Source organism: Canis lupus, chromosome X (assembly GCF_011100685.1).
Source record: "Canis lupus familiaris isolate Mischka breed German Shepherd chromosome X, alternate assembly UU_Cfam_GSD_1.0, whole genome shotgun sequence".
Lineage (NCBI taxonomy): Eukaryota > Metazoa > Chordata > Mammalia > Carnivora > Canidae > Canis > Canis lupus.
In genome coordinates this window covers 26,139,764-26,164,881 of record NC_049260.1, presented here as the reverse complement: position 1 = coordinate 26,164,881, position 25,118 = coordinate 26,139,764, and the positions used below count along the sequence as shown (strand labels likewise).

Here is a 25,118-nt window from a genome sequence, read left to right as displayed (position 1 = left end):
GGGCATAGAGCTTACCTAAAAAACTAATAATTGGGGCATCTGGGTGGCTCAGTCATTTGGGGGTCTGGCTCCTGGTTTCGGCTCAGGTCATGATCTCATGGGTCATGAGATTGAGCCCCAAGTCAGGCTCCTGGCTTGGCTGGGAGTCTGCTTCAGGATTCTCTCCCTCTGCCCCTACCCTCACTGGCTCAAGCTCCTTCCCTCCCTCTCTCTTTCTCTCAAATAAAGACATTTTTTTTAAAAGATTTTAGTTATTCATGATGAGAGAGAGAGAGAGAGAGAGGCAGAGACACAGGCAGAGGGAGAAGCAAGCTCCATGCCGGGAGCCTGACATGGGACCCGATCCCGGGACTCCAGGATCATACCCTGGGCCAAAGGCAGGTGCTAAACCACTGAGCCACCCAGGGATCCCCTAAAGAAATTTTTTAAAAAAAAAATTCATTTATTTATTTGAGAGAGAGAGTGTGCGTGCATGCATAAGCAGGGAAGGGGCAGAGGGAGAAGCAGACTCTCCCTTGAGCAGGGAGCCAGACATGGCACTAGATCCCAGAACTCCAGGATCATGACCTGAGCCAAAGGCAGACACTTAACCAAATGAGCCACCTAGGTGCCCTATAAAGAAATATTTTTTAAAAAATAAAAAGCTAATAATAACAATACCCTACTTTCTTGGTATCATACTCAGAATTGGGAGAAGATTCCAAGTACCTTCATTTTTATTTTCATTGGGGAGGTTAATGGGGAGAGGCAGGAGTGGCGTGTCTTTTTTTTTTTTTTCCCAGGATTTTATTTATTTATTTGAGAAAGAGACAGAGTGCGAGAATGAGTCAGGAGGAAGGGCAGAGGGAGAGGATGAAGCAGGCTCCCCGCTCAGTGCAGGAAGCCCGTTGTGGGGTTCTCTCCTAGGACCACTTGATCTCAGAACCCTGGGATCATGACCCGAGCTGAAGGCAGATGCCCAACTGACTGAACCACCCAGGCACCCCAGAGTGGTGTGTCTGATAGTTTCTGTATAGGTGGCATCTGGCTAGCAGATACTTACTTGGGAGGAGGAGTGCTAATTTTATTTTTATTTTTATTTACTTTACTTACTTACTTACTTATTTATTTATTTATGTATTTATTTATTTATTTTATTTATTTATTTATGATAGTCACACAGAGAGAGAGAGAGAGGCAGAGACATAGGCAGAGGGAGAAGCAGGCTCCCTGCAAGGAGCCTGATGTGGGACTTGACCCCAGGACACCAGGATCATGCCCTGGACTGAAGGCAGCGCTAAACTGCTGAGCCACCCAGGGATCCTCAGGAACCCAAGCTCTTGACACCTGCAGCATCTTTGGTTTTGTTTACCTTGTTGCCTTTTCTTCTTTCTCATAAAAAGGCAACTGTATTATCCTTATATTTTAAAGACTTGAAACTAGGGTTCAGAAGTGAATAAAACTTCTTTAGAACCAGTAGGGAAGCTTGAGTAAGCTTTTGGGTCCTTTAGAAGCTCTTTGTTGACAACAATTAAATAGCCATCGAGTGTTCTGAATTTGGTTAGCCTCTCAAGTATGGAAGTATCATTTCTTGGTGGGAAAGTTGTCTTCATTTCTGTAAATACAAGATTTGATGACTAAGGTCATTCTTACCATTAAATTCAGTGAATTCCATTTTTCTTTTCTTATTTCATCCAGCAAATATTCATTGAATACCTAGTCTGTGCCAGGCCCTGTGCCTAATCAGTTGTATACCCTCACAGGAGAAATTGAATTACAGAATCTAAGAGTTGTAGGTCTTAGCCTTTTATTTTTTTATTTTTTAAAGACTTTATTTATTCATGAGACACAGAGAGAGAGAGAGAGAGAGGCAGAGACACAAGCAGAGGGAGAAGCAGGCTCCATGCAGGGAGCCTGACATTGTTCTCAATCCTGGGTCCCCAGGATCACATCCTGGGCGGTGCTAAACCGCTGAGCCACTCGGGCTGCCTGGTCTTATCCTTTTAATTAAATGAAAATACCAAAGCATTAGAGCTGTGCTGTCCAGTAAGGTAGCCATTGCTAACTGCAGATAGCTGCTGACCGCTTGAAATGTGGCCTGTCTGAATTGTGATGTGCTGTTAGTATAAAATACACACTGGATTTTGAGGAGTTAATTTGAGAGAAATAGGTAAAATAGCTCATCATTGATTTTTTTTTTTATTGATCATATATTAAAATAATACTGTTTTTGAAATACCAAATTAAATAAAATATATATATATATATATTTTTTAAATTTATGATAGTCACAGAGAGAGAGAGAGAGAGAGAGAGAGAGAGGCAGAGACACAGGCAGAGGGAGAAGCAGGCTCCATGCACCGGGAGCCCGATGTGGGACTCGATCCCGGGTCTCCAGGATCGCGCCCTGGGCCAAAGGCAGGCGCCAAACCGCTGCGCCACCCAGGGATCCCTAAATAAAATATATTAAAATTGTCATCTGTTGCTTTTTTCTTCACGTGGCTACTAGAACATTTAAAAGGACTTGGGTTATATTTTTATTAAACAGTGCTGTCTTAGACCTTCAGTGACTTGGCAGGGTTATTCATCTAGTTGGGACTCCTGTGGCTTTTGCAAATTATAGGTCACCTTACTGTGAAAATGGCAGATAATGTTTGTTTTGATGAAAATCGTGAGTAATTCAAACAGGTTTAAATATTTTATTTATTATTATTATTTTTTAAATATTTTATTTGACAGAACGAGAGCACAAGCAGGAGAGTAGCAGGCCCCCCGCAGAGCAGGGAGCCCGATGTGGAGTTCCATCTCAGGACCCTGTGGTCATGAACTGAGCTGAAGGCAAATGCTTAATCTGCTGAGCCACCCAGATGCCCCTAAAAGATTTTATTTTACTTGAGAGAGAGCACGCAAGCTGGAGGGGGAGAGAGAGAGAGAGAGAGAGGGAGAGAATCTGAAGTGGACTCCTCAACTGAGTGTAGAGCCTGATGTGGGGCCCTGATCTCATGACCAGGAGGTCATGACCTGAGCCAAAAACAAGAGTTGGCTGCTTGACCGGCTGAACCACCCAGGCACCCCTACACAGCTTTGAATTGACTCTAAGGACTAAAGTTAACACTAAGGACTTTGAAATAATATACATTTTTTTTTTTTTTTTTTTAAAGATTTTATTTATTTATGATAGTCACAGAGAGAGAGAGAGAGAGGCAGAGACATAGGCAGAGGGAGAAGCAGGCTCCATGCACCGGGAGCCTGACGTGGGATTCGATCCCGCGTCTCCAGGATCGCGCCCTGGGCCAAAGGCAGGCGCCAAACCGCTGCGCCACCCAGGGATCCCTGAAATAATATACATTTTAAATTAAGCCTTGAATGTTAATCTGGTAGAATATTTTAGTTTTTCAGATTGAGAGATTTTAAAAGTGGAAAACTGGAAAAATATACAAACTGAGTAGCTTAAACCTGTTTTTCCTTTTTCCTAAGCATTCATCACTTGCTCTACATAGGTGATCCCTGATCCCCCAAAATTTTATTGGAGGTGTGTGCAAGAGGTGGGGGGCAAAATTCATCTCTGTTTTTTTTTTTTTATCTTATTAGGTAGATTTTTTTTTAATTTATCTACGATAGTCAGAGAGAGAGAGAGAGGCAGAGACACAGGCAGAGGGAGAAGCAGACTCCATGCACCGGGAGCCCGACGTGGGACTTGATCCCGGGTCTCCAGGATCGCGCCCCGGGCCAAAGGCAGGCGCCAAACCGCTGCACCACCCAGGGATCCCGGTAGATTATTTTTTTTAAAAGACTTACTTATTTACTCATGAGAGACAGAGAGAGAGAGAGGCAGAGACATAGACAGAAGGAGAAGTGGGCTCCCCGCAGGGAGCCCAATGTGGGACTTGATCCTGGACCTTGGATCCTGAGCCAAAGGCACACGCCCAACCACTGTGTCCTGGTAGGTTGGTCTAGTAGTAAAAGTGACTCTTCATTATGGAACAGACATTTGAGCAAGTATAAGATCAGGCTCTGGCAATGCAAAGGTGAACAAAGCATAGCCCCTGAATAGAACTACAGGCTTTTTGTTTCATTTTGTTTTGACTTTTTATTTGGAAATAATTCCGCAAGTACAGAAGTTGCAAGGTAAAAATTACATACAAGAGCACCTTAGGGCAGCCCCTGTGGCGCAGTGGTTTGGCGCCGCCTGCAGCCCGGGGCATGATCCTGGAGACCCGGGATGGAGTCCCGCATCGGGCTCCCTGCATGGAGCCTGCTTCTCCCTCTGCCTGTGTCTCTGCCTCTCTCTCTCTCTCTCTCTCTCTCTCTCTCTCTGTGTGTCGCTCATAAATAAATAAAATCTTAAAAAAAAAGAGCACCTTATATGCTTTATCCATATTCCTCTCTTGTTAACGTTTGCCGTTTTTGCTTTATTCCTCTCCCTCCGTGTGTTTGCGCGTGCACTGTGTGTGTGCATGCACATGTACACGTACACATGTCATATATGTTCTTTCCTGAATCATTTGAGAGTAAGTTGTCATGCCCTTTACTCCTAAATATTTCATTGCCTAACTTCCTAAAACTAATGTAGTCTCATATATAGCCATAGTACAGTTATCAATTCAGTATACTTAGTAAATTCAATAAATTAAACATAATGGAGTACTTTTTATAATCTAGCATCTGTGTTTCTATTTTGTCAGTTGATCCATTCTTTTATAACATTTTCCCCCACTTAGTAGGGGACCCAGTCTAGGATCAGTTATTAGCTTTAGTTTCATGTACTCTGTCTCCCTTAATCTGTGATATTTTTTTTTTGCCTTTTTCTTGTATGACTTTAGCGTTTTTAAAATGACAGTTTTACCCTGTCCTCACCCCCCTCCTTTTTTCAGTAGAATTTTTGTCGTTTTTGCTTTGTCTCTTATTAGACATTTCAGATTCTGCGTTCCTGACTGGAATACTATAAAGTAATATGTTTTCTCAGGGTGTCACATCTGGAGGTGTACGTTCTCCATCTTTCCCACATTGATGTTAATTTTGATTAGCCAATCACAATATTGCTTGATTTATCTACTGTGTAATTTTGCCCCGTTGCAACTGATAAGCAGTTCTTTGGAGAGATACTTGAAGACCATTCATACATACTACTCTTTATCCAAATCTACTCCTAGATTTAGCATCACTTGATTTTTGCTTGAAGCAATCTGTACTGTGATATCTGCACAGTGATGATTTTTTAGGTTTCAGCACTCCTTGCATGTTTACCAATTGGATTCTACTGTAAATAAAAGCCCACCCTTCTCCATTTATGTATGTATGTATTTATTTCATACTAATGGCAACTCATGGGTTCCTCTTTTCTACAGGCCTGTAATTCATTAGTGTCCTTAATTATTTTGGTACTCAAATTATCACAGATTTGGCCATTGGAAGCTTCTTCAAGCTGGCTCCCAGGTCCTTATGACAAGCTCCCATCATTTTTGAGTACTTCCCCACTTCGTGGTGTAACAACTTGTTCCAGGTAAAGCTACAGTTTTATCTGAAAGACCTTTATTTTTTATTTTTTTTAAGATTTTATTTATTTATTAGAGAGAGAGTGTGCACAAGCCAGGGTAGGGGTAGAGAAGCAGACTCCCCACTGAGCAGGGAGCCCAATGAGGGGCTCGATCCCAGGACCCTGGGATCATGACTTAAGCTGAAGGCAGTTGCCTAACCCACTGAGCCATGCAGGTGCCCCTCTGAGAGACCTTTAGATACACAAGTGGCTAAGCGTAGTGTGCTTGGTGTACTTATGAGGATAAGCACAACTTGCTGTGACAGCATAGTGGAGGGTCCTCTAGCATGGTGTGGGTGGAGGAGAAGCATGGCAGTAGGACTCAAGGAATGGGGTTGTCAGTGGAAGCTTCCTTTGAGGAAGCGCCATCAGTACCAACATGTGTAGGATCAGTGTGGCTTAGAGAAGCAGTGGTGAGGGAGGAAAAAAAGCATCTCAGACAGATGGATGATCATGGTCTAATGCCCTAAGAGGAGGCAGCACAGGATCACACCTGGCTCTGTTCTGTTGGGATGCATTGAGTGGAGGGGACTGATCAGATCTGCATCTTAGAACACAAACACTCTGGCACTGATGTGGAAGAAGGCAAGACCAGAGGTGAGAGAGCAGCAGGAAGTTGGAGCTGTAATGTTGATGACAATATTCAGAAATGCCCTAAATAATAGTAACAAATGCTTTCTGACTTATTAATGTTTGCCATTTAAATTTTGCTACAACTCAGGATGCCTGGGTGGCTTAGCGCTTGGGTGGCTCAGCAGTTGGGCGTCTGCCTTCAGTTAAGGGCGTGATCCTGCGGTTCCGGGATCGAGTCCCTCATCGGGCTCCCTACATGGAACCTGCTTCTCCCTCTTCCTATGTCTCTGTCTTTGTCTCTCATGTCTCTCTCTCTCTCTCTGTCTCTCATGAATAAATATATAAAATCTTTTTAAAAAATTTTACTACAACCCTACTATTATTTCCATTTTATAGATGAAATTTCAAAGGCATAAGGATTGAATATATTTCTCAGACACTCACAAATGGCAGAACTGGGGTGGAAACCACGAGCACTTCATTTCACTCTCTAGTTGGTTGTGCAAGAGTCGAAGTCCAGGATTACACCTTGGTTTCTAGTATCGTTGAGTAAATAGTGGTAACATTCATGGAGAGAACAGAGCATTTGGGGAAGGGTTGTGGTGAGGATTTCCTTTTTGAATATATTGACAATTATCTTTGGGCATATCCAGATGGTGCTCTGTAGTAGGCAGGTGGTTATGTGTCTGGAGCCTTAGAGCATGATGTTTAAGATACCAGTTTGGGAATCATCAGCCTTTAAATGTTATTGAATGCTTACTAGTGGATAGGATGGCTGGTTACAAGGTTGTAGAATGAAAAGAGGAAGCAGCTTAGGGCAAAAACCAGACAAATGTTAATGGGACAAAAGTGGGAAAGGGCAGCCCAGGTGGCTCAGCGGTTTAGCGCCGCCTTCAGCCCAGGGCCTGATCCTGGAGACCCAGGATCAAGTCCCACGTGGGGCTCCCTGCATGGAGCCTGCTTCTCCCTCTGCCTGTGTCTCTGCCTCTCCTCTCTCTGTGTCTCTCATGAATGGATAAGTAAAATCTTAAAAAAAAAAAAAAAAGAGGTGGGAAGAAACCAGACTAGTATATTGTTAAAGAGGCTAAAAAAAGAAGTAGCAATGAGTATTGTCAAATGCTGCAGAGGTTAAGGGGGCATAGGGACCAGAAAATATATCCTCTGGATTTAGCATCAGAGAGATGGTTAAGTATGTCAGTGGAACAGTGATAAGAGCCAGATTAAAGCAAACTAAGGAATGAATTGCAGGGAGCAGAAGAGTATAGGGTAGATAGAAAGTCTGCATATATGCCAGTCATATTCCCCCACATTTTAATTTTTCTTTTAAAAAATATTTAAATTCAATTTGCCAACATATAGTATAACCCCCAGCGCTCTTTCCAGTAGGTGCCCTCCTTGGTGCCCATCACCCAGTTACCCCATTAATTTTTCTTCATGTTTATTAGACGGCTTTTGTGTGGTGATTGGAAGTCATTAAAAACAGTTGCTAATAGCTCTTTTTACCTGTGGTTAGCTAATCTCATAGCTATGGGCTTTGTGGCCACTTTGTTAGAGTGTGCATAATTCTTGACAGTCTTGGCTTGGAAGGAAGAAGAGAACAAGCCAGATGCCCAGTAGAAGCCAACAGTTTGCATGCAAAACGACATGACCTGCCCATAATCAGTAGCAAGTTTGAGATTCCATGAGGATTGTTTTTTAAGTATCTCCTTAATTATAAACCAACAAAAGTAATTCATTATTTTCCTTAAACATTTTTAGTTCATTTTTTCCAAAGATTCATTTAGTTTTTTTAAAAAAATCTTTTTTATTGAAGGATAGTAGTCTTACAGGGTCATATTAGTTAGAGGTATACAACAGACAACAGAGTAATTCAATAATTCTAGACATTACGAGTGCTCACTACAATAAATGTAGCTACCATTTGTCATGACACAACATTATTACAATATTATTGACTGTATTTCCTATGCTGTACTTTTTATCCCCATGACCTATTTTATAACTGGATGATGGTACCTGTACCTCTTCATCCCCTTTATGTATTTTGCCCATCCCTCCTCCCCTCTGGCAACCACCAGTTTGTGCTCTGTGTTTTTGAGTCTGTTTCTGTTTTCTTGTTTATCTGTTTTGTTTTTTTTAGATTCTACATGTAAGAGAAATCTAATAGTATAAGTCTTTCTATGATTGGTTTATTTCACTTAGCATAATACCCTGTAGATTAATGTTGTGAATGACAAGATGTAATTTGTGGTTGAGTAATACTCCATTGTGTATATATACTAAATGTTCTTTACCATTTAGCTACCAGTGGACGCTTTGGTTGTTTCTTTCTTTTTTTTTTTTAAGATTTTATTTATTTATGTATTCATGAGAGACAGAGAGAGAGAGAGAGGCAGAGACACAGGCAGGGGGAGAAGCAGACTCCATGCAGGAGCCCGATATGGGACTCGATCCGGGAACCCCCAGATCATGTCCTGAGCTGAAGGCAGATACTCAACCACTGAGTCACTCAGGGGTCCCTCTTTTTTTTATTTTTTAAGATCTTATTTATTCATGAGAGACACAGAGAGAGAGAGAAGCAGAGACACAGGCAGAGGGAGAAGCAGGCTGCATGCAGGGAGCCCGACATGGGACTTGATCCCAGGTCTCCAGGATCACACCCCAGGTTGAAGGCGGCGCTAAACCACTGGGCCACTGGGGCTGCCCACTTTGGTTGTATCTATAACTTGGCTATTGTAAATAATGCTGCGTTAGAAATGGGGGTGCATGTAGCTTTTCAAATTAGGGTTTTCATTTTCTTCAGGTAAATACCTAGCAGTTGAATCACTGGATCATATGGTATTTCTATTTTTAATTTTTTGAGGAACTGCCATACTGTTTTCCATAGTAGCTGCACCAGTTTACATTCTCATCATGAGTGCATGAGGGTTCATTTTCTCCACAGTTTTGCCAACACTTACTTTGGTCTTTTTGGATATTAGACATTTTGACCAGAGTGAAGTGCTAATTCATTGTGATTTTGATTTACACTTGCCTGATGATGAGTAATGTTGGGTGACTTCTCATGTGTCTCTTGGCCATCTGGATGTCTTCTTTGGAAAAATGCCTATTCAAGTCTTCTGGCAATGTTTTAATCAGAATGTTTGGTGTTTCATTGTTTCTTTTCTTTTCTTCTTTTTTTTTTTTTTAGTGTTATACGCATTCTTTATATACTTTGCATATTAGCCCTTTATGGGATATATCATTATCATTTGCAGATATCTTCTCCCCCTTCAATACGTTGTCTTTTTGTTCTTTTTGATGGTTTCTTTCACTGTATTAAAGCTTTTTTGTTTGATACAGTCCCCATAGTTTATATTTTCTTCTGTTTCACTATCTAAGGAGACATACCAAAAAAAAAAAAAATGTTGCTAAGGCTGATGTCCAAGACATTACTGCCTGTTTTCTTTTAGTTTTATTTTTGCAGGTCTCACATTTAGGTCTTGAATCCATTTTGAGTTTCTTTTTATGTATGTTTTAAGAAAGTGGTACAGTTTGATTCTTTGGCATGTAGCTCTCCAGGTTTTTTATTAGCACCGTCCATTGAAGAGACTATTTTTCCCCATTGTATATGTTTGCTTCCTTTATTGTAGATTAATTGACCTTGTGAGCCTGGGTTTCTTTCTGGGCTGTATGTTCTGTTTTATTGAGCTATGTGTCTATTTTTGTACCAGTACCATACTGTTTTGATTACTATACCTTTTTAGTATAGCTTGAAATCTGGGATCATGATACTTTGAGTTTTGTTCTTTCTCAAGTGTGCTTTGGCTATTTGGGATCTTTTGTGGTTCCATACAAATTTTGGCAGTATTTTGTTAATTTATTTATTCATGAGAGACACAGAGAAAGAGAGGCAGAGACACAGGCAGAGGGAGAAGCAGGCTCTATGCAGGGAGCCCAATGTGGGACTTGATCCCAGGACCCCAGAATCACACCCTAAGCTGAAGGCAGACGCTCAACTGCTGAGCCACCCAGGCATCCCAGGATTATTTGTTCTAGCTCTGAAAATGCTGTGGGTATTTTGATAGGGATTGCATTGAGTCTGTAGATCGTTTTGGGTGGTATGACATTTTAATGATAATTATACCATTCCATGAACCTGATGTATCTTTCCATTTGTGTCATCTTCAGTTTCTTTCATTAGTGTCTTATAGTTTTCCAAGTACAGGCCTTTCATCTTGGTTAAGTTTATTTCTACGTATCTTATTTTGTTTTGATGCACTTGTAAATGGGATTATCTCACTTTTTCTTTCTCCTTTGTTATTAGTGTATAGAAATACAACGGATTTTTGTGTATTTTGTATTATGTAACTTTACTGAATTTATTTATTGGTTCTAATAGGCTTTTGGTGGCATCTTTGGGTTTTTTTCTATATAGAGTCATGTCATTTGTGAATACTGAAAGTTCTATTTCTTCCTCACCACTTTTGATGTCACCACTTTTGATGCCTTTTATTTCTATTGTTTGATTGCTGTGACTAGGACTTCCAGTAGTACGTTGAATAAAACAGATGAGAGTGGACATCCTTGTCTTGTTCCTGATTTTAGAGGAAAAACTCTCACTTGTTCTCTGTTGAGTGTACTGTTAGCTGTGGGATTTTCATCTGTAGCCTATATTACGTTACCCTCCCGCTGAACCCACTTTGTTGAGAGTTTTTATCATGAATGCATGTTCAATTTTGTCAGATCTTTTTTCTCCATTTATTGAGATGATCATATACTTTTTATCCTTTCTTTTGTTAATGTGGAATATCACATTCATTGATTCTTGGATATTGAACCATCCTCACAGTCTTGGAATAAACCCCACTTGATTGTGGTGAATGACTTTCAGTGTACACCATTTAGCTCATATTTTGTTGAGGATTTTTGAATCTGTATTCAGGGATATTACTCTGTAATTTTTAAAGATCATTATTTTTTTAAGAGAGAGTGTGTGAGCTGAGGTGGGAGGGGTAGAGGAAGAGGAGAGAATCTTAAAGAGACTTCCGTGTGGAGCCTGATGTGGGGCTTGATATCACCAACTTGAGATCATGAGCTGATCTGAAACCAAGAGTCAGATGATGCTTAACTGAGGCAGCCCAGGCACCTTTGTAATTTCCTTTTATTGTAGTGTCTTCATCTAGTTTTGATATCAGGGTAATACTTGTCTCATAGAATGTGGCAACTTTCCTTCTATTTTTTTTTTTTTTTGAATACTTTGAAAAGGTTAAGTAATTTGGTAGAATTTACCTGTGTAGCCATCTGGTCCTGGACTTTTGTTTTTTGATTATTGATTCAGTTTTGTTACTAGAACTAATCACTCTGTTCAAGTGTCATATTCTTTCTGATCCAGTCTTGGGAGATTGTATATTTCTAGGAATTTAGCCACATCTCTTCTATGATGTCCAGTGTTTCGGCATAGAATTTACGGTAGAAGTCTCTTATAATCCTTTGTATTTTTTTTAATTTTTATTTATTTATGATAGTCACACAGAGAGAGAGAGAGAGGCAGAGACACAGGCAGAGGGAGAAGCAGGCTCCATGCACCGGGAGCCCGACGTGGGATTCGATCCCGGGTCTCCAGGATCACGCCCTGGGCCAAAGGCAGGCGCTAAACCGCTGCGCCACCTAGGGATCCCTCCTTTGTATTTTTGTGACATCAGTTGTTATTTTGCCTCTTTCATTTCTTTTTTTTTTTTTTTTTAAGATTTTATTTATTCAAGAGAGACACACACAGAGAGAGAGAGAGAGAGAGAGAGAGAGAGAGAGAGAGGCGCGGAGACACAGGCAGAGGAAGAAGCAGGCTCCATGCAGGGAGCCCGACGTGGAACTTGATCCCGGGTCTCCAGGATCATACCCCGGGCTGAAGGCAGCGCTAAACCACTGAGCCACCTGGGCTGCCTTTCTTTCTTTCTTTTCTTTTTTTTCCTTCCTTCCTTCCCATCCTTCCCTTTCTTCCTTCCCTTTTCTTCCCTTCTAGAGCACGCAGGGAAGTGGCGTGGAGGGGCAGAGGGAGAGGGAGAGAGAATCTTAAGTAGGCTCCATTTCCAGTGTCAGCTCTATCCCATAACCATGAGATCATGATTTTTTTTTAAAGATTTTATTTATTTATTCATGAGAATACACAGAGAGGAGAGAGAGAGGTGGGGGGCAGAGACACAGGCAGAGGGAGAAGCAGGCTCCATGCAGGGAGCCTGACGTGGGACTCGATCCAGGGTCTCCAGGATCAGGCCCTGGGCTGAAGGCGGCGCTAAACCGCTGAGCCACCAGGGCTGCCCATGAGATCATGATCTAAGCCGAAATCAAGATTTGGATGTTTAACTGACTGAGCCATCTGGGCACTCCTCTCCTCTTTCATTTCTGATTTTATTTATTTGAGTCTTCTTTTTTTCATGATGAGTCTGGCTAAAAGTCTGTCAGGTTTTTTGTTTTGTTTTGTTTTGTTTTTAATATTTTCAAAGGACTAGTTCCTGGTTCACTGATCTTTTCAGCCTCTATTTCATTTATTTTCATTCTGATTCTTACTTTTTTTCTTTCTTCTAGTAACTCTGGGCTTTGTTTGTCCTTGCTTTTTCTAGTTCTTTTGAGTGTAGAGATCTTTCCTTTTCTTTTTTTTTTTTTTTTTTTTTTTTGAGATCGGCCTGTATCCCTATAAACTTCCCTCTTAGAACACTTCTGGGGATCCCTGGGTGGCGCAGCAGTTTGGCGCCTGCCTTTGGCCCAGGGCGCGATCCCGGAGACCCGGGATCGAATCCCACGTCGGGCTCCCGGTGCATGGAGCCTGCTTCTCCCTCTGCCTGTGTCTCTGCCTCTGTCTCTCTCTCTCTCTCTCTGTGACTATCATAAATAAATTAAAAAAAAATTTAAAAAAATTAAAAAAAAAAAAGAACACTTCTGCTGGGACACCTGGGTGGCTCAGTGGTTGAGTGTCTGCCTTCAGCTCAGGGCATGATCCTGGTCCGGGGATCGAGTCCCCCCATCAGTTTCCCTGCGAGTAGCCTGCTTCTCCCTCTGCCTGTGTGTCTCTCTGCCCGCCCCCCCCCCCCATAAATAAGTAAAATCATTAAAAAAAAAAAAAAGCGCTTCTGCTGTGCTGCAAAGATTTTGAACTGTTGTGTTTTCATTTTTATTAGTCTCCAGGTATTTTTAAATTTCCTCTTTCCTGTCCTTGTTGACATATTGGTTGGTTAGTAGCACATTTTTTTAGTTTCTGCATGGTTGTGTTTTTCCAGTTTTTGTTGTTGCTGTGGTTACTGATGTCTAGTTCCATATCATTGTCATTAGAAAACATGTTTGATATGATTTCAATCTTCTTAAATTTATTGCGACTTGATTTATGACATAACATGTGGTTTATCTTGGAGAATGTTGCATGTCCACTTGAAATGAATTATGTATTCTTCTGTTTTGGGATAGAATGTTCTGTATATATTTGGTTCTTTGGTCTAATGTGCCATTCAAAGCCAGTGTATCTTGATTGATTTTCTGTGTCATTGATCTATCCATTGATATAAGTGGAATGTTAAAGTGTCTTATAATGATTGTATTACTCTGTTTCTCCCCCACTTTTTAAAAAGATTTTATTTATTCATGAGAGACACAGAGGCAAAGACACAGGCAGAGGGAGAAGCAGGCTCCGTGCAGGGAGCCTGACATAGGACTCGATCCCGGGTCTCCAGGATCACACCCTGGGCTGCAGGCAGTGCTAAACCACTGAGCCGCCTGGGCTGCCCTCCCCTTTTGTTTATTAACATTTGTTTTATGTATTTAGATGCCCTAATGTTGGGTGTGTGTTTACAATTGTAATATTTATTCTCTTGTTGGATTGATCCCTTTATCATTATGTAATGCCCTTCTTTGTCTTTTGTTGCAGTCTTTTAGAGTATGTTTTGTCTGATAGAAGTATTGCTACCCAGCCTTTTTTGTTTTTATTTCATTTGCATGGAATAGTTTTCCATCTCTCACTTTCAGTCTGTCTTTTTGTCTGAAGTTAAGTCTCTTGTAGGCAGCATGTAGATGTGTCTTTTTTTTTTTAATGCATTCGGTCACCCTGTGGCTTTTGATCATAATGTTTAGACCATTCACATTTAATTATTAATAGGTATGTACCTTTTGTAATTTTGTTAATTTTTTCTGATAGCTTTTGGAGTTAGGGATCTTTCTTTGTTCTCTTCTTTTCCCCATGATTGGGGACATTTAGGTTTTTTTTTTTTTTTTTTAATTTTTATTTATTTATGATAGTCACACACACAGAGAGAGAGAGGCAGAGACATAGGCAGAAGGAGAAGCAGGCTCCATGCACCGGGAGCCCGATGTGGGATTCGATCCCAGGTCTCCAGGATCGCGCCCTGGGCCAAAGGCAGGCGCCAAACCGCTGCGCCACCCAGGGATCCCGGGGACATTTAGTTTTATGCTTGAATTCCTTTTTATTTTTTTGTGGTCTATTACAGGTTTTTGTGTTGCAGTTACCATGAGGTTCATATATAACATTCTAAGTATATAGCAGTCTGTATTAAGTTGATGGTTGCTTAAGTTCTAACACACTTTCAAAGACTGGATTTTGGGATGCCTGGGTGGTTCAGCAGTTTAGCGCCGCCTTCAGCCCAGAGTGTGATCCTGGAGACCCGGGATCGAGTCCCACATTGGACTCCCTGCATGGAGCCTGCTTCTCCCTCTGCCTGTATCTCTGCCTCTCTTTCTGTGTCTCGTGAATAAATAAATAAAATCTTTAAAAAAACAACAACAAAGGACTGGATTTTTACTTTCCCCATCCATCTTTTATATGTTTTACATATTTTTATTTTGTGAATCCCTTAATTTTTTAGGTACAAATGATTATTACTACTGTTGCCTTTTTCCAACCCCCTTACTGTTGCCTTTTTACCTTCTTATAGCAGTGTAAATGATTGATGTACTGTGTGTTTGCCCTTACCCTTGAAGTTTTTTTCCTGTCATAGTTTTCTTACCTTTTGTCATGGCTTTTTCTTTTCCACTTAAAGAAGTCCCTTTAGCATTTCTTGTAAGACTGGTTCAGCGATGATGAACTCCTTTAACTTGTTTGTCTGGGAAACTGTCTCCTTTGATTTTGAGTGATAACCTTGTAGTGCAGAGTATTCTTGGTTCTAAGTTTTTTCCTTTCAGCACTTTGAATATGTCTTACCACTCTCTCTTGGCCTGCAAAGTTTCTGCTGAAAAATCAGGTAATACCCTCATGGGTTTTTTTGTTGTTGTTGTACATAACTGTTTGGTTTCCTCTTGCTGCTTGTAAGATTTTCTCATCTTTAATCTTTGACATTTTAATTATTACTTGTTTTGGTATGGGCCTTTTTTGGTTCATCTTATCTGGGGTTCTCTGCTTCCTGGATCTGGATGTCTCTTTTCTTCCCTAGATTAGGGAAGTTTTCAGCTATTATTTCTTCATATGAGTTTTCTGCCCCTTTCTCTCTTAGCTCCTTCTAACAGCTGCATGATGTGAATGTTGACTTGCTTGATGTTGTCACAGGCCCCTTAACAATCTTCATTTTTAAAAATTTCTTTTTGGTGTTCAGCTTAAATGTTTTTTGTCACCCTGTTTTCTGGATTGCTCATCTGTTCTTCTGCATCCTCTAATTTCCTGTTAATTACCTCTGGTGTATTTTTTATTTTAGCTATTACCTCAGATTAAAAAAAATAGTTTCCTTTTGTTGAAGTTCTTATTCTTAGTTCATTCACTCTCAAGTCTGGTGAGCAACTTTATGATCGTTACTTTGAAATCTTTGTCAGGTTGATGGCTTATCTCATTTTGGTTTAGTTATTTTCTTGAAATTTTGTCTTTGTCTATTCCTCTGCCCCCTTTTTAAATTTGATTTTGTGTTTGTTTCTATGAATTAGGTGAAAGAACTACCTCTCCCAGTCTTAGAGGAGTGGCCTTACATAGGCACATTGCCCGTGTGGACTGTGTTCCTCTTGGGTTTGGGTAGCTGGCTGGCTCGAGTTGTAATGGGTGTGGGCTCTGGGTCCCGGGAGCAGAACCTGGTGCGGATGGAGGTGTCTCAGGGTGGTTTGCACTGTGCCCCCTTGGTGAGATTACTGGAGCCATAGTGTGTGTGGAGCGATAGGCCTGGTGTGTGCCCCCACTGGGGCTTCCCTGCTTGGAAGACTGGAGCTGGTGTGTGCTTGGGGCCCAGGACTAGCTGAAGTGGCGGGGTGTCTAGAACACCTGGTCCTTGTTCTGTGTGAACTTTCAAGGTGGGAGAGGGAAGGTAAACATTGGCACTCACCAGCACCTCTGACTCCACTGTTTGGCGGATGTTCTGGGGTTAATAAATGGTTTTCCTTCACTCATCGTCTAGTTACCCTTTAAACTGCAGTTTATTTTCTTTGCCCCGGGCAGGTGAATCTGTACACGCGTCTGTGAGTGATACCTTCCACTGTTGGAGTTTGTGGTGTCAAGGTGGCGTTGCCCTTACTACTGGGCTTCTCTTTCTCTTGCCGTACTGATTGAGGTCCCTCTAGCCTTGTACTGTGCACAAGGTGTTCTGTCAACCCTCTGTTCTTCAGGAGGAAGTGATTTATACGTAGGCATAAATGTGGTGAGTCCCTGGCAGGAGAGGAGTTTAGGGTCTTCCTCTCCTGCCTTCTTGTACCCATCCAAACACTTTTTATTTTTAAAATACTGATTATGGAGGCACCTGGGTGATTGATTCAGTGGTTGAGTGTCGACCTTTGGCCCAGGTTGTGATCCTGGGGTCCTGGGATGGAGTCCTGCCTCGGGCTCCCTACTCCCTACTCCCTTGGGGAGCCTGCCCTTCCTCTGCCTTCCTCTCTGTCTCTCATGAATAAATAAATAAAATCTTTTTTTTAAAATAAAATCTTTTTTAAAAATTAAAAAATGGGAAATATATGCAGTTGAACCCTTGAACAACATAGGTTGGAACTGTATGGGTCTACTTATATGCAGATTTTTAAAAATAAATACAGTGCCCTAAATGTGTTTTTTCTTTCTTACGATTTTCTTAATATTTTTTCTTTAGTTTACTCTATTGTAAGAGCACAGTATATAATCATTTAACATGACAAAATACATATTGATCTACTGTTTATGTTATTGGTAAGGTCAACAGTAGGCTGTTAGTAGTTAAGTTTTGGGGGAGTCAAAAGTTAAATATGGATTTTCGACTACACTGGGGTTGGTGCCCCAAACCCCCGTGTCTTTCAAAGGTCGTATGTGTTAAAATGTTTATCAATTTATTGATCCTTGATGCTGCCAGTTAATTTATGATTTCATCATTATTTCACTAGTTGCCTTATTTATATAGGCGTGGTTAACTTGAGTAGTGCCAGTGAGATTGGATGTTAATGTTCTCTACTCAAACCATAACCTCAAATCCTGCTATCTTAGCACCTCTGCCAGTGGCATCAGAAATACATGAAAGCCTAGCTATTTAGGTCTGGCTGATGATGGACCACGAGCATCATCTTTTTAATTAGTTAATTTATTTTTCTTCTAAGATTTTATTTAAATTCAAGTCAGTTAACATATTGTGTACTCTTGGTTTCAGGAGTAAAATCTAGTGATCCATCACTTACTTACAACACCCAGTACTCATCACAAGTTCACTCAGCAAAATGCCTGTTACTCATTTAGCCCATCCCCCACTCACCTCACCTCCAGCAATGCATCATCCTTAAAAACAAAGGATTCTACATTTCCATTTTTATTTGCTAGTTACTTCCTTCAGACATTGGGTTTACTTCAAATTCAAACGTTTTGGCCTCAAAGTCCAAGTAGAATGTAAGACCGAAAGGACAAGTAATGCTTTGTGGTGTGATCATTAAGTCCTTGTTGTTGTTGTTGTTTTTCAGACATCAAAATGATTACTCTGCTTTAGAATGATATGATAGCCCTTGGGAGAACATGAATGATTATACTTAAGTAGCATTTCTCAAGGCTAGCAAAATACAGTTGCCAAATAGTAATATTCTGTAGTTCTAATCTAGCTGCTGCTTTATTTTTTTAAGCATTAAAATGAAATTGAGGTTTTAGGAATTTTTTGGCTTGTTTCTAAACCAGCGATTGTCTATATTACATCAGAAAAGTCTGGCTAAGTTGAATTTGTCAATTTTACAACTTTGGAATTAAGTATACTTATTTTAGGTTTCTCCATTTTAACATAGTGATCATTTGTATTTGAATAAAGTGAAATATGTAATTAACCTATACTTTATTGAAGTATTGTCATACAATGTTACATGAGTTTTAGGTGTACAACACAATGATTAACTTTGATTTCTTTTAATAGAAAATGAATGTGGTGTTAGAAGATCACTACTATTGGAAGGCTGGTTAGCATCGATTTCCTAACAGATACTTGACCACCATTTGTTCTGGCATGGCGCAAAGCAGTCCGCAGCTTGATATGCAGGTTCTCCATGACCTCCGACAACGTTTCCCGGAGATTCCAGAGGGTGTTGTGTCTCAATGCATGTTACAGGTAGATTACCCAGCAATGATAGTGATATTAAGCTACGGTTTTCCTTCTTAGATCTGGCTTTGCTTTGTAGTGACTAGAAGTCAGTTAAGTTTCCTTGTCTTTGTGGAGGGCAGTGGGAGATATCTAGAGCAGGATTTCTCAGCCTTGGGCTGGGTTATCTTTGTTGTGGGGCCCTGCCTTGTACTTTGTAGACTGTTTAGCAGCATTCCTGATCTCTACCACTAGATGCCAATAGCACTCTTGCAGTTGTGACAACCAAAACTGTCTCCACACTTTGTTAGATATCTTATGGGAGGTAAATCTACCCCATTGAGAACCAGTGATTTAAAGAAAAAAGTAAAGGCATGTAGCAAAAGAAAAAAACTGGTTTTGTTTACATTTTAGTTTTTACATATTTGGAGTTGTGTGATCAGTCCCAAATCCTTAGATTTGAATTTTTTTTTTTTAAAGATTTTATTTATTTATTCATGAGAAACCGAGAGAGAGGTAAAGACACAGGCAGAGGGAGAAGCAGGCTTCATGTAGGGAGCCCGACATAGGACTCGATCCCAGGTCTCCGGGATCATGCCCTGGGCTGAAGGCAGCGCTAAACCTCTGAGCCACCCAGGCCACCCTAGATTTGAAAATTTTTTTTAAAGATTTTATTTATTTTATTCATGAGAGACACATGGGGTGGGGGGAGGGCAGGCAGAAACACAGTCAGAGGGAGAAGCAAGATCCATGCAGGGAGCCTGACGTGGGACTCGATCCCGGGTCTCCAGGATCACGCCATGGGCTGAAGGCGGCGCTAAACCGCTGAGCCACCAGAGCTGCTCTAGATTTGAATTTTGAATCTCAAAATTATCATTATAAGTTTGTAGGCTATATACTTATGAGCCAATTTTTTAAAGTCTAGAGAGTCCAGTTTGTTTCTTACTGGTTTTCTAGTTGATAAATGCTTACTAATCTGTAATTTTAAGTGTAAGGCCACTTTCTCTAGTTTAATCATATTCCTTTGGTTTTGTTGTCTTGTAGTGAAATAAATCTTTAACATTCAGTATAATGTGTTTTTTCCCATTCAAGGGACAACAGAGAAACCGGCCTAATGTTCCTTTTTTTTTTTAATTTTTATTTATTTATGATAGTCACACACAGAGAGAGAGAGAGGCAGAGACATAGGCAGAGGGAGAAGCAGGCTCCATGCACCGGGAGCCTGATGTGGGATTTGATCCCGGGTCTCCAGGATCGCGCCCTGGGCCAAAGGCAGGCGCCAAACCGCTGCGCCACCCAGGGATCCCCTAATGTTCCTTTCGTTGAATTTTGCATCATCCTCCGCAGGATCTCATGTTTTGGGTTATAGCATTTTCCTGTTTGGTTCACTTTTGGGTACAGTATTTTTGTCCACTGGACTTCCTCACACAGTTCAGATTATACCATACTGCATAATATGCAAACTCTACCTTACTGCAGTGTCAGTAGCTCAGGTTATCACCTAAGCCTATATACAGTTGAGGTTAATTGCAAATAGAGACTCACAGAACAATTGTGGTAAAAGGTGCTTCCTGGCCCTTCTACTAGGTCTAGACCATAATGCTTTTCTTACTCAGTCTTTTCAAGAGTATGTGTCTATGTGTATATTATATATATATATATATATATATATATATATATATATATATTTTTTTTTTTTTTTTTTTTTTAATCTGACCTCTTGGGGTACCTGGCTGGCTCAGTCAGCAGAACAATTTTTGATCTCAGGGTCATGAGTTCAAGCCCCACATTGGGTGTGGAGCCTACTTAAAAAAAAATTCTGACCTCTTTATCCAACTAAATTTTTATTTCTTCATTCATATTTACTGTTTGATAAATTCTGCATTTTTTTTCTTTTGAAGCCTTTGTGTACGCTAAAGATGATACTAGAATTTATTTTGGTGATACTCTTTTAAAAATGCTTTCATAAAGGGCAGCCCTGGTGGCTCAGCGGTTTAGCACCACCTTCAGCCCAGGGTGTGATCCTGGAGTCCCGGGATCGAGTCCCATGTCTGGCTCCTTGCATGGAGCCTGCTTCTCCCTCTGCCTGTGTCTCTGCCTCTCTCCCTCTCTGTCTCTCATGAATAAATAAATAAAATCTTTTTAAAAAATAAAAATGCTTTCATAAAGATAATACTTAAATATCTTATATTACTGGTTTAAATTTTTTCTTCAAAGGAAAATTTACTTACCTTATCACTGTAGACATGCATTTGAATAGGCTTACCAGTCAACTTTGTAACATTGTGAATTTGGGTCCTCTTGTGAGAATACTATTTAGGCTATCTAATGCACTGTAGAAAACATGAAATTTCAGCAGTGTTAATACAAATGTCAAAAAGTGAAGTTTCCATGAGTGCTTTAGGTTTCATGTAAAACTGGCTAATTTTTGTTCTCCTTTTAGTCTAATTCCAGAGATACTTTATTTTCATTTTTCAGTTCTTTTCTTTCAGATATCTGTCAGTGACATTTTCTAGTTGGTGATCAGTTTGAATCCTTTGGATCCAAATTTGCTTAATATCTAGCTTCTCTTCCTTGATCAGAATGATTTTTTTTTTAAGATTTTATTTATCTATTCATGAGAGAGAGAGGCAGAGACACAGGCAGAGGGAGCAGGCTCCATGCAGAGAGCCCGATGTGGGACTCGATCCCAGGACTCCAGGATCATGCCCTGCCCCGAAGGCAGGCGCTAAACCGCTGTGCCACCCAGGGATCCCCCGATCAGAATGATTTTGAAGCAGGATTTTTAAAAAGGCCAAACTTTGAGTTCTAATAATTTTCTTCTTAAATTTCAACAAATACTGGTCTCCATGGCTCAGAATTTTAGTGTCAAAGCTTTATATAAGGAAAGAGAATACAAGTTATGTATGCAATTTTGATAAAGCCAATTCTTTAAGTTTCTGGGAATTCATTTTGCAAAGATTTGCCTAACTGAATCTTTGTTTACTTCCTAAAGCTTTCGTATAGTAATTTACTCTTGGCCTAACGTCCTCTCCCTTGAAATTACTGTGTTATAGTTGAAACAGCAGTGAGAGTTGGGAGACCGAGAATCTAGAATTGGCTCTCCTGTTAACTAGTTAAATGCTTATTGTCAAGCCATGTAACTCTGCGGGCACCTCTTTCTTCATCTGTAGATGAGTTTGAGTTCAAATAGATGAACCCTAAAAGTTATTCCTGCTCTAAAATTACAGCAGTTTATGTTCTCTTTTAGGTTTCACCTTATTTGTCTCTTAGCAGAAGTGAAAGTGTTTCATTTTTATATAAAATGTGCTTTTTCCTAAAATCAGTATGTAGTAGTAGGTATGTATGTGCATATCTGTGTATTTATGAACTACAGAGAAAGTCACAGTAATTGAGAAATTTATTTTTATTTTTTTATAGATTTATTTTTTATTGGTGTTCAATTTGCCAGCATATAGAATAACACCCAGTGCTCATCCCATCAAGTGCCCCCCCTCAGTGCCTGTCACCCAGTCACCCCCACCCCCCCTCCCACCTCCCTTTCTACCACCCCTAGTTCGTTTCCCAGAGTTAGGAGTCTCTTATGTTCTGTCTCCTTTTCTGATATTTCCTACTCATTTTTTCTCCTTTCCCCTTTATTCCCTTTCACTATTTTTTATATTCCCCAAATGAATGAGACCATATAATGTTTGTCCTTCTCTGATGGACTTACTTTACTCAGCATAATACCCTCCAGTTCCATCCACGTCGAAGCAAATGGTGGGTATTTGTCGTTTCTAATGGCTGAGGAATATTCCATTGTATATATAGACCATATCTTCTTTATCCATTCATCTTTCAATGGACACCGAGGCTCCTTCCACATTTTGGCTATTGTGGACATTGCTGCTATAAACATCGGGGTGCAGGTGTCCTGGTGTTTCACTGCATCTGTATCTTTGGGGTAAATCCCCAGCAGTGCAGTTGCTGGGTGAGAAATTTTATTATTTCAAAGGCAGTGGATAATAGTGCTTTAGGTTAATAAGGTACTTCAGGATTTTGTATTTTAATGGAAAACTATCTTAAAATATTTTCAAATTTAAAAAGAACCTCCTTTATTTGATTATTGTTGGAGTGTCTAAAATGTCACTTTGGTGTTACCATCTTTGTGTGTAAACTCAAAAAATTTAAATCCTACGTTGACCAAATTACCTTTCAGTGGGTAAAAAAAAATTTTGACTGTGAGAGTGTGAATGAATTTCATTAAGGCAGTCAAGACCTGTTTTTCTGTTAAATAACCTTAACTTTACCAAAGTTGTGGAACCATTGTTCAAAAAGTATACTTGTTTTTACTGATTTCTTTGTTTAGCTTAATCTCTCTTAATGATAGCTGAAGTTATATAGGGATAAATTTGGTTAAAAGAAAGGGCTGCTTTAGAATTTTTATTGTTTTGACTCTAGGAATTAAAATTTTTCTCCTTTTGTGGTTTCAGTACCTTTTGAAAATTAAAGCATGGTTATTTTCATGTTTTTCAATTTAAATATTAATAATGAATATTGCCTTAACTTGTATGTTGGAGCAGTTGTGGTGAATCCAAGATTGGCTCAACATTTTAATTTGTTGACATTCAGCAGACCTAAAATGAATCCTGGATTTGGACTGAGAAAACTTGGAGTTGAGTCACAGTGTTTGTTAATGGGTTCTTTCCATTTCTGTAGCAGTAGTGGTAGTACTAGTCATAGGAACTAAATGTCTGTGAAACAGTATGAATTGTTGGGGATCTCCTTATCAGGGTAGATGACTATGAAGCTGTTCGTGCTTAAAATACCATCCTCTACTTTTGACAGTCGTATTTGTGTAACCTGCAACACCTGACCTACTATTAGGATTTGTTCATCTTGTCAATGTTGCTTTTACCATTTTTCTCCCCTAGAACAACAACAATCTTGAAGCCTGTTGCCGAGCCCTTTCCCAGGAGAGTAGCAAATACTTATATATGGAATACCATAGTCCAGATGACAACAGGATGAACAGAAATCGCCTTTTGCATATTAATCTGGGTATCCATTCTCCTAGTAGCTACCACCCAGGAGATGGAGCACAACTTAATGGTGGTCGAACACTGGTACATAGCTCAAGTGATGGACATATTGATCCACAGCATGCAGCAAGTAAACAGCTGATATGTTTAGTTCAGGAACCACACTCAGCTCCAGCTGTTGTGGCTGCTACTCCGAACTACAATCCATTTTTTATGAATGAACAGAATAGAAGTGCAGCTACTCCTCCTTCACAGCCACCTCAACAACCATCTTCCCTGCAAACAGGAATGACTCCATCTGCTATGCAAGGGCCTTCACCGCCGCCGCCACCACCTCCTTCATACATGCACATACCTCGGTATAGTACAAATCCGATTACTGTTACAGTATCCCAAAACCTCCCTTCTGGACAGACTGTACCAAGAGCTTTACAAATTCTTCCACAAATTCCAAGCAATCTCTATGGGTCTCCTGGTTCTATTTATATTAGACAGACATCTCAGAGTTCATCAGGAAGACAAACTCCTCAGAGTACACCTTGGCAGTCCTCACCACAGGGCCCAGTGCCTCATTATAGCCAACGTCCTTTACCTGTTTATCCACATCAACAGAACTATCAACCTTCTCAGTATTCTCCTAAACAGCAGCAGATTCCTCAACCTGCTTACCATTCACCACCCCCTTCTCAGTGTCCTTCACCCTTCAGCTCTCCACAGCATCAAGTGCAACCTTCCCAGTTGGGCCACCCAAGTTCCCACGTCTTTATGCCACCCAGTCCTTCAACTACTCCACCCCATCCATATCAACAAGGACCTCCTAGCTATCAGAAACAGGGAAGCCATTCAGTAGCCTATCTCCCATATACAACATCTAGCTTACCCAAAGGATCCATGAAGAAGATAGAAATTACAGTTGAACCCTCTCAAAGACCTGGGACAGCAATTAATAGGAGTCCTTCACCTATCAGTAATCAGCCGTCTCCACGAAATCAGCACTCACTGTACACAGCCACCACACCACCTTCAAGTTCTCCTTCAAGAGGAATATCCAGTCAACCAAAACCTCCATTTAGTGTTAATCCTGTGTATATTACATATACACAGCCAACTGGACCTTCATGTGCTCCATCACCATCTCCTCGAGTGATACCAAACCCAACTACCGTTTTTAAAATCACTGTAGGTCGAGCAACGACTGAAAATCTTTTAAATTTAGTGGACCAAGAAGAACGTTCTGCAGCCCCAGAACCTATTCAGCCTATTTCAGTGGTACCAGGCTCTGGGGGAGAAAAGGGAAGCCATAAATACCAGAGGAGTTCTAGTTCTGGATCAGATGACTATGCCTATACGCAAGGTAATTTTAGCCTTTTTATGAAATTTAATCTTTGTGGTGAGGTGGCAGTCTGTTTAAAATAAATTTATATTAGCTGCTTGGTTTAGTTAAATGATTAGTATTTATTAAATATTGGGCAAGTAGCATTGCTATCAAGGATAGGGTTAGGAAAATAAGGTTAGTGCTTCAGAGTTCTCCATAGGCTTTGTTTT

General features: G+C 40.4%; 1 protein-coding gene across 12 annotated transcripts in view; it reads left to right on the top strand.

Annotated features, from left to right (window-relative positions):
• Positions 1-25,118, top strand: part of TAB3 (TGF-beta activated kinase 1 (MAP3K7) binding protein 3) — an 89,316-nt gene that overhangs the window by 41,220 nt on the left and 22,978 nt on the right. For 6 of the 12 annotated variants that reach the window (XM_038587148.1, XM_038587145.1, XM_038587146.1 and 3 more), the window contains 3 exons: positions 5,379-5,482; positions 18,391-18,582; positions 23,466-24,927. In XM_038587148.1, the coding sequence (XP_038443076.1) occupies positions 18,481-18,582; positions 23,466-24,927 (1,564 nt within the window). In that variant the 5' untranslated portion in view covers positions 5,379-5,482; positions 18,391-18,480. The remainder of the gene's footprint in view (positions 1-5,378; positions 5,483-18,390; positions 18,583-23,465; positions 24,928-25,118) is intronic. The other 6 variants (XM_038587150.1, XM_038587149.1, XM_038587147.1 and 3 more) reach the window with 2 other exon arrangements.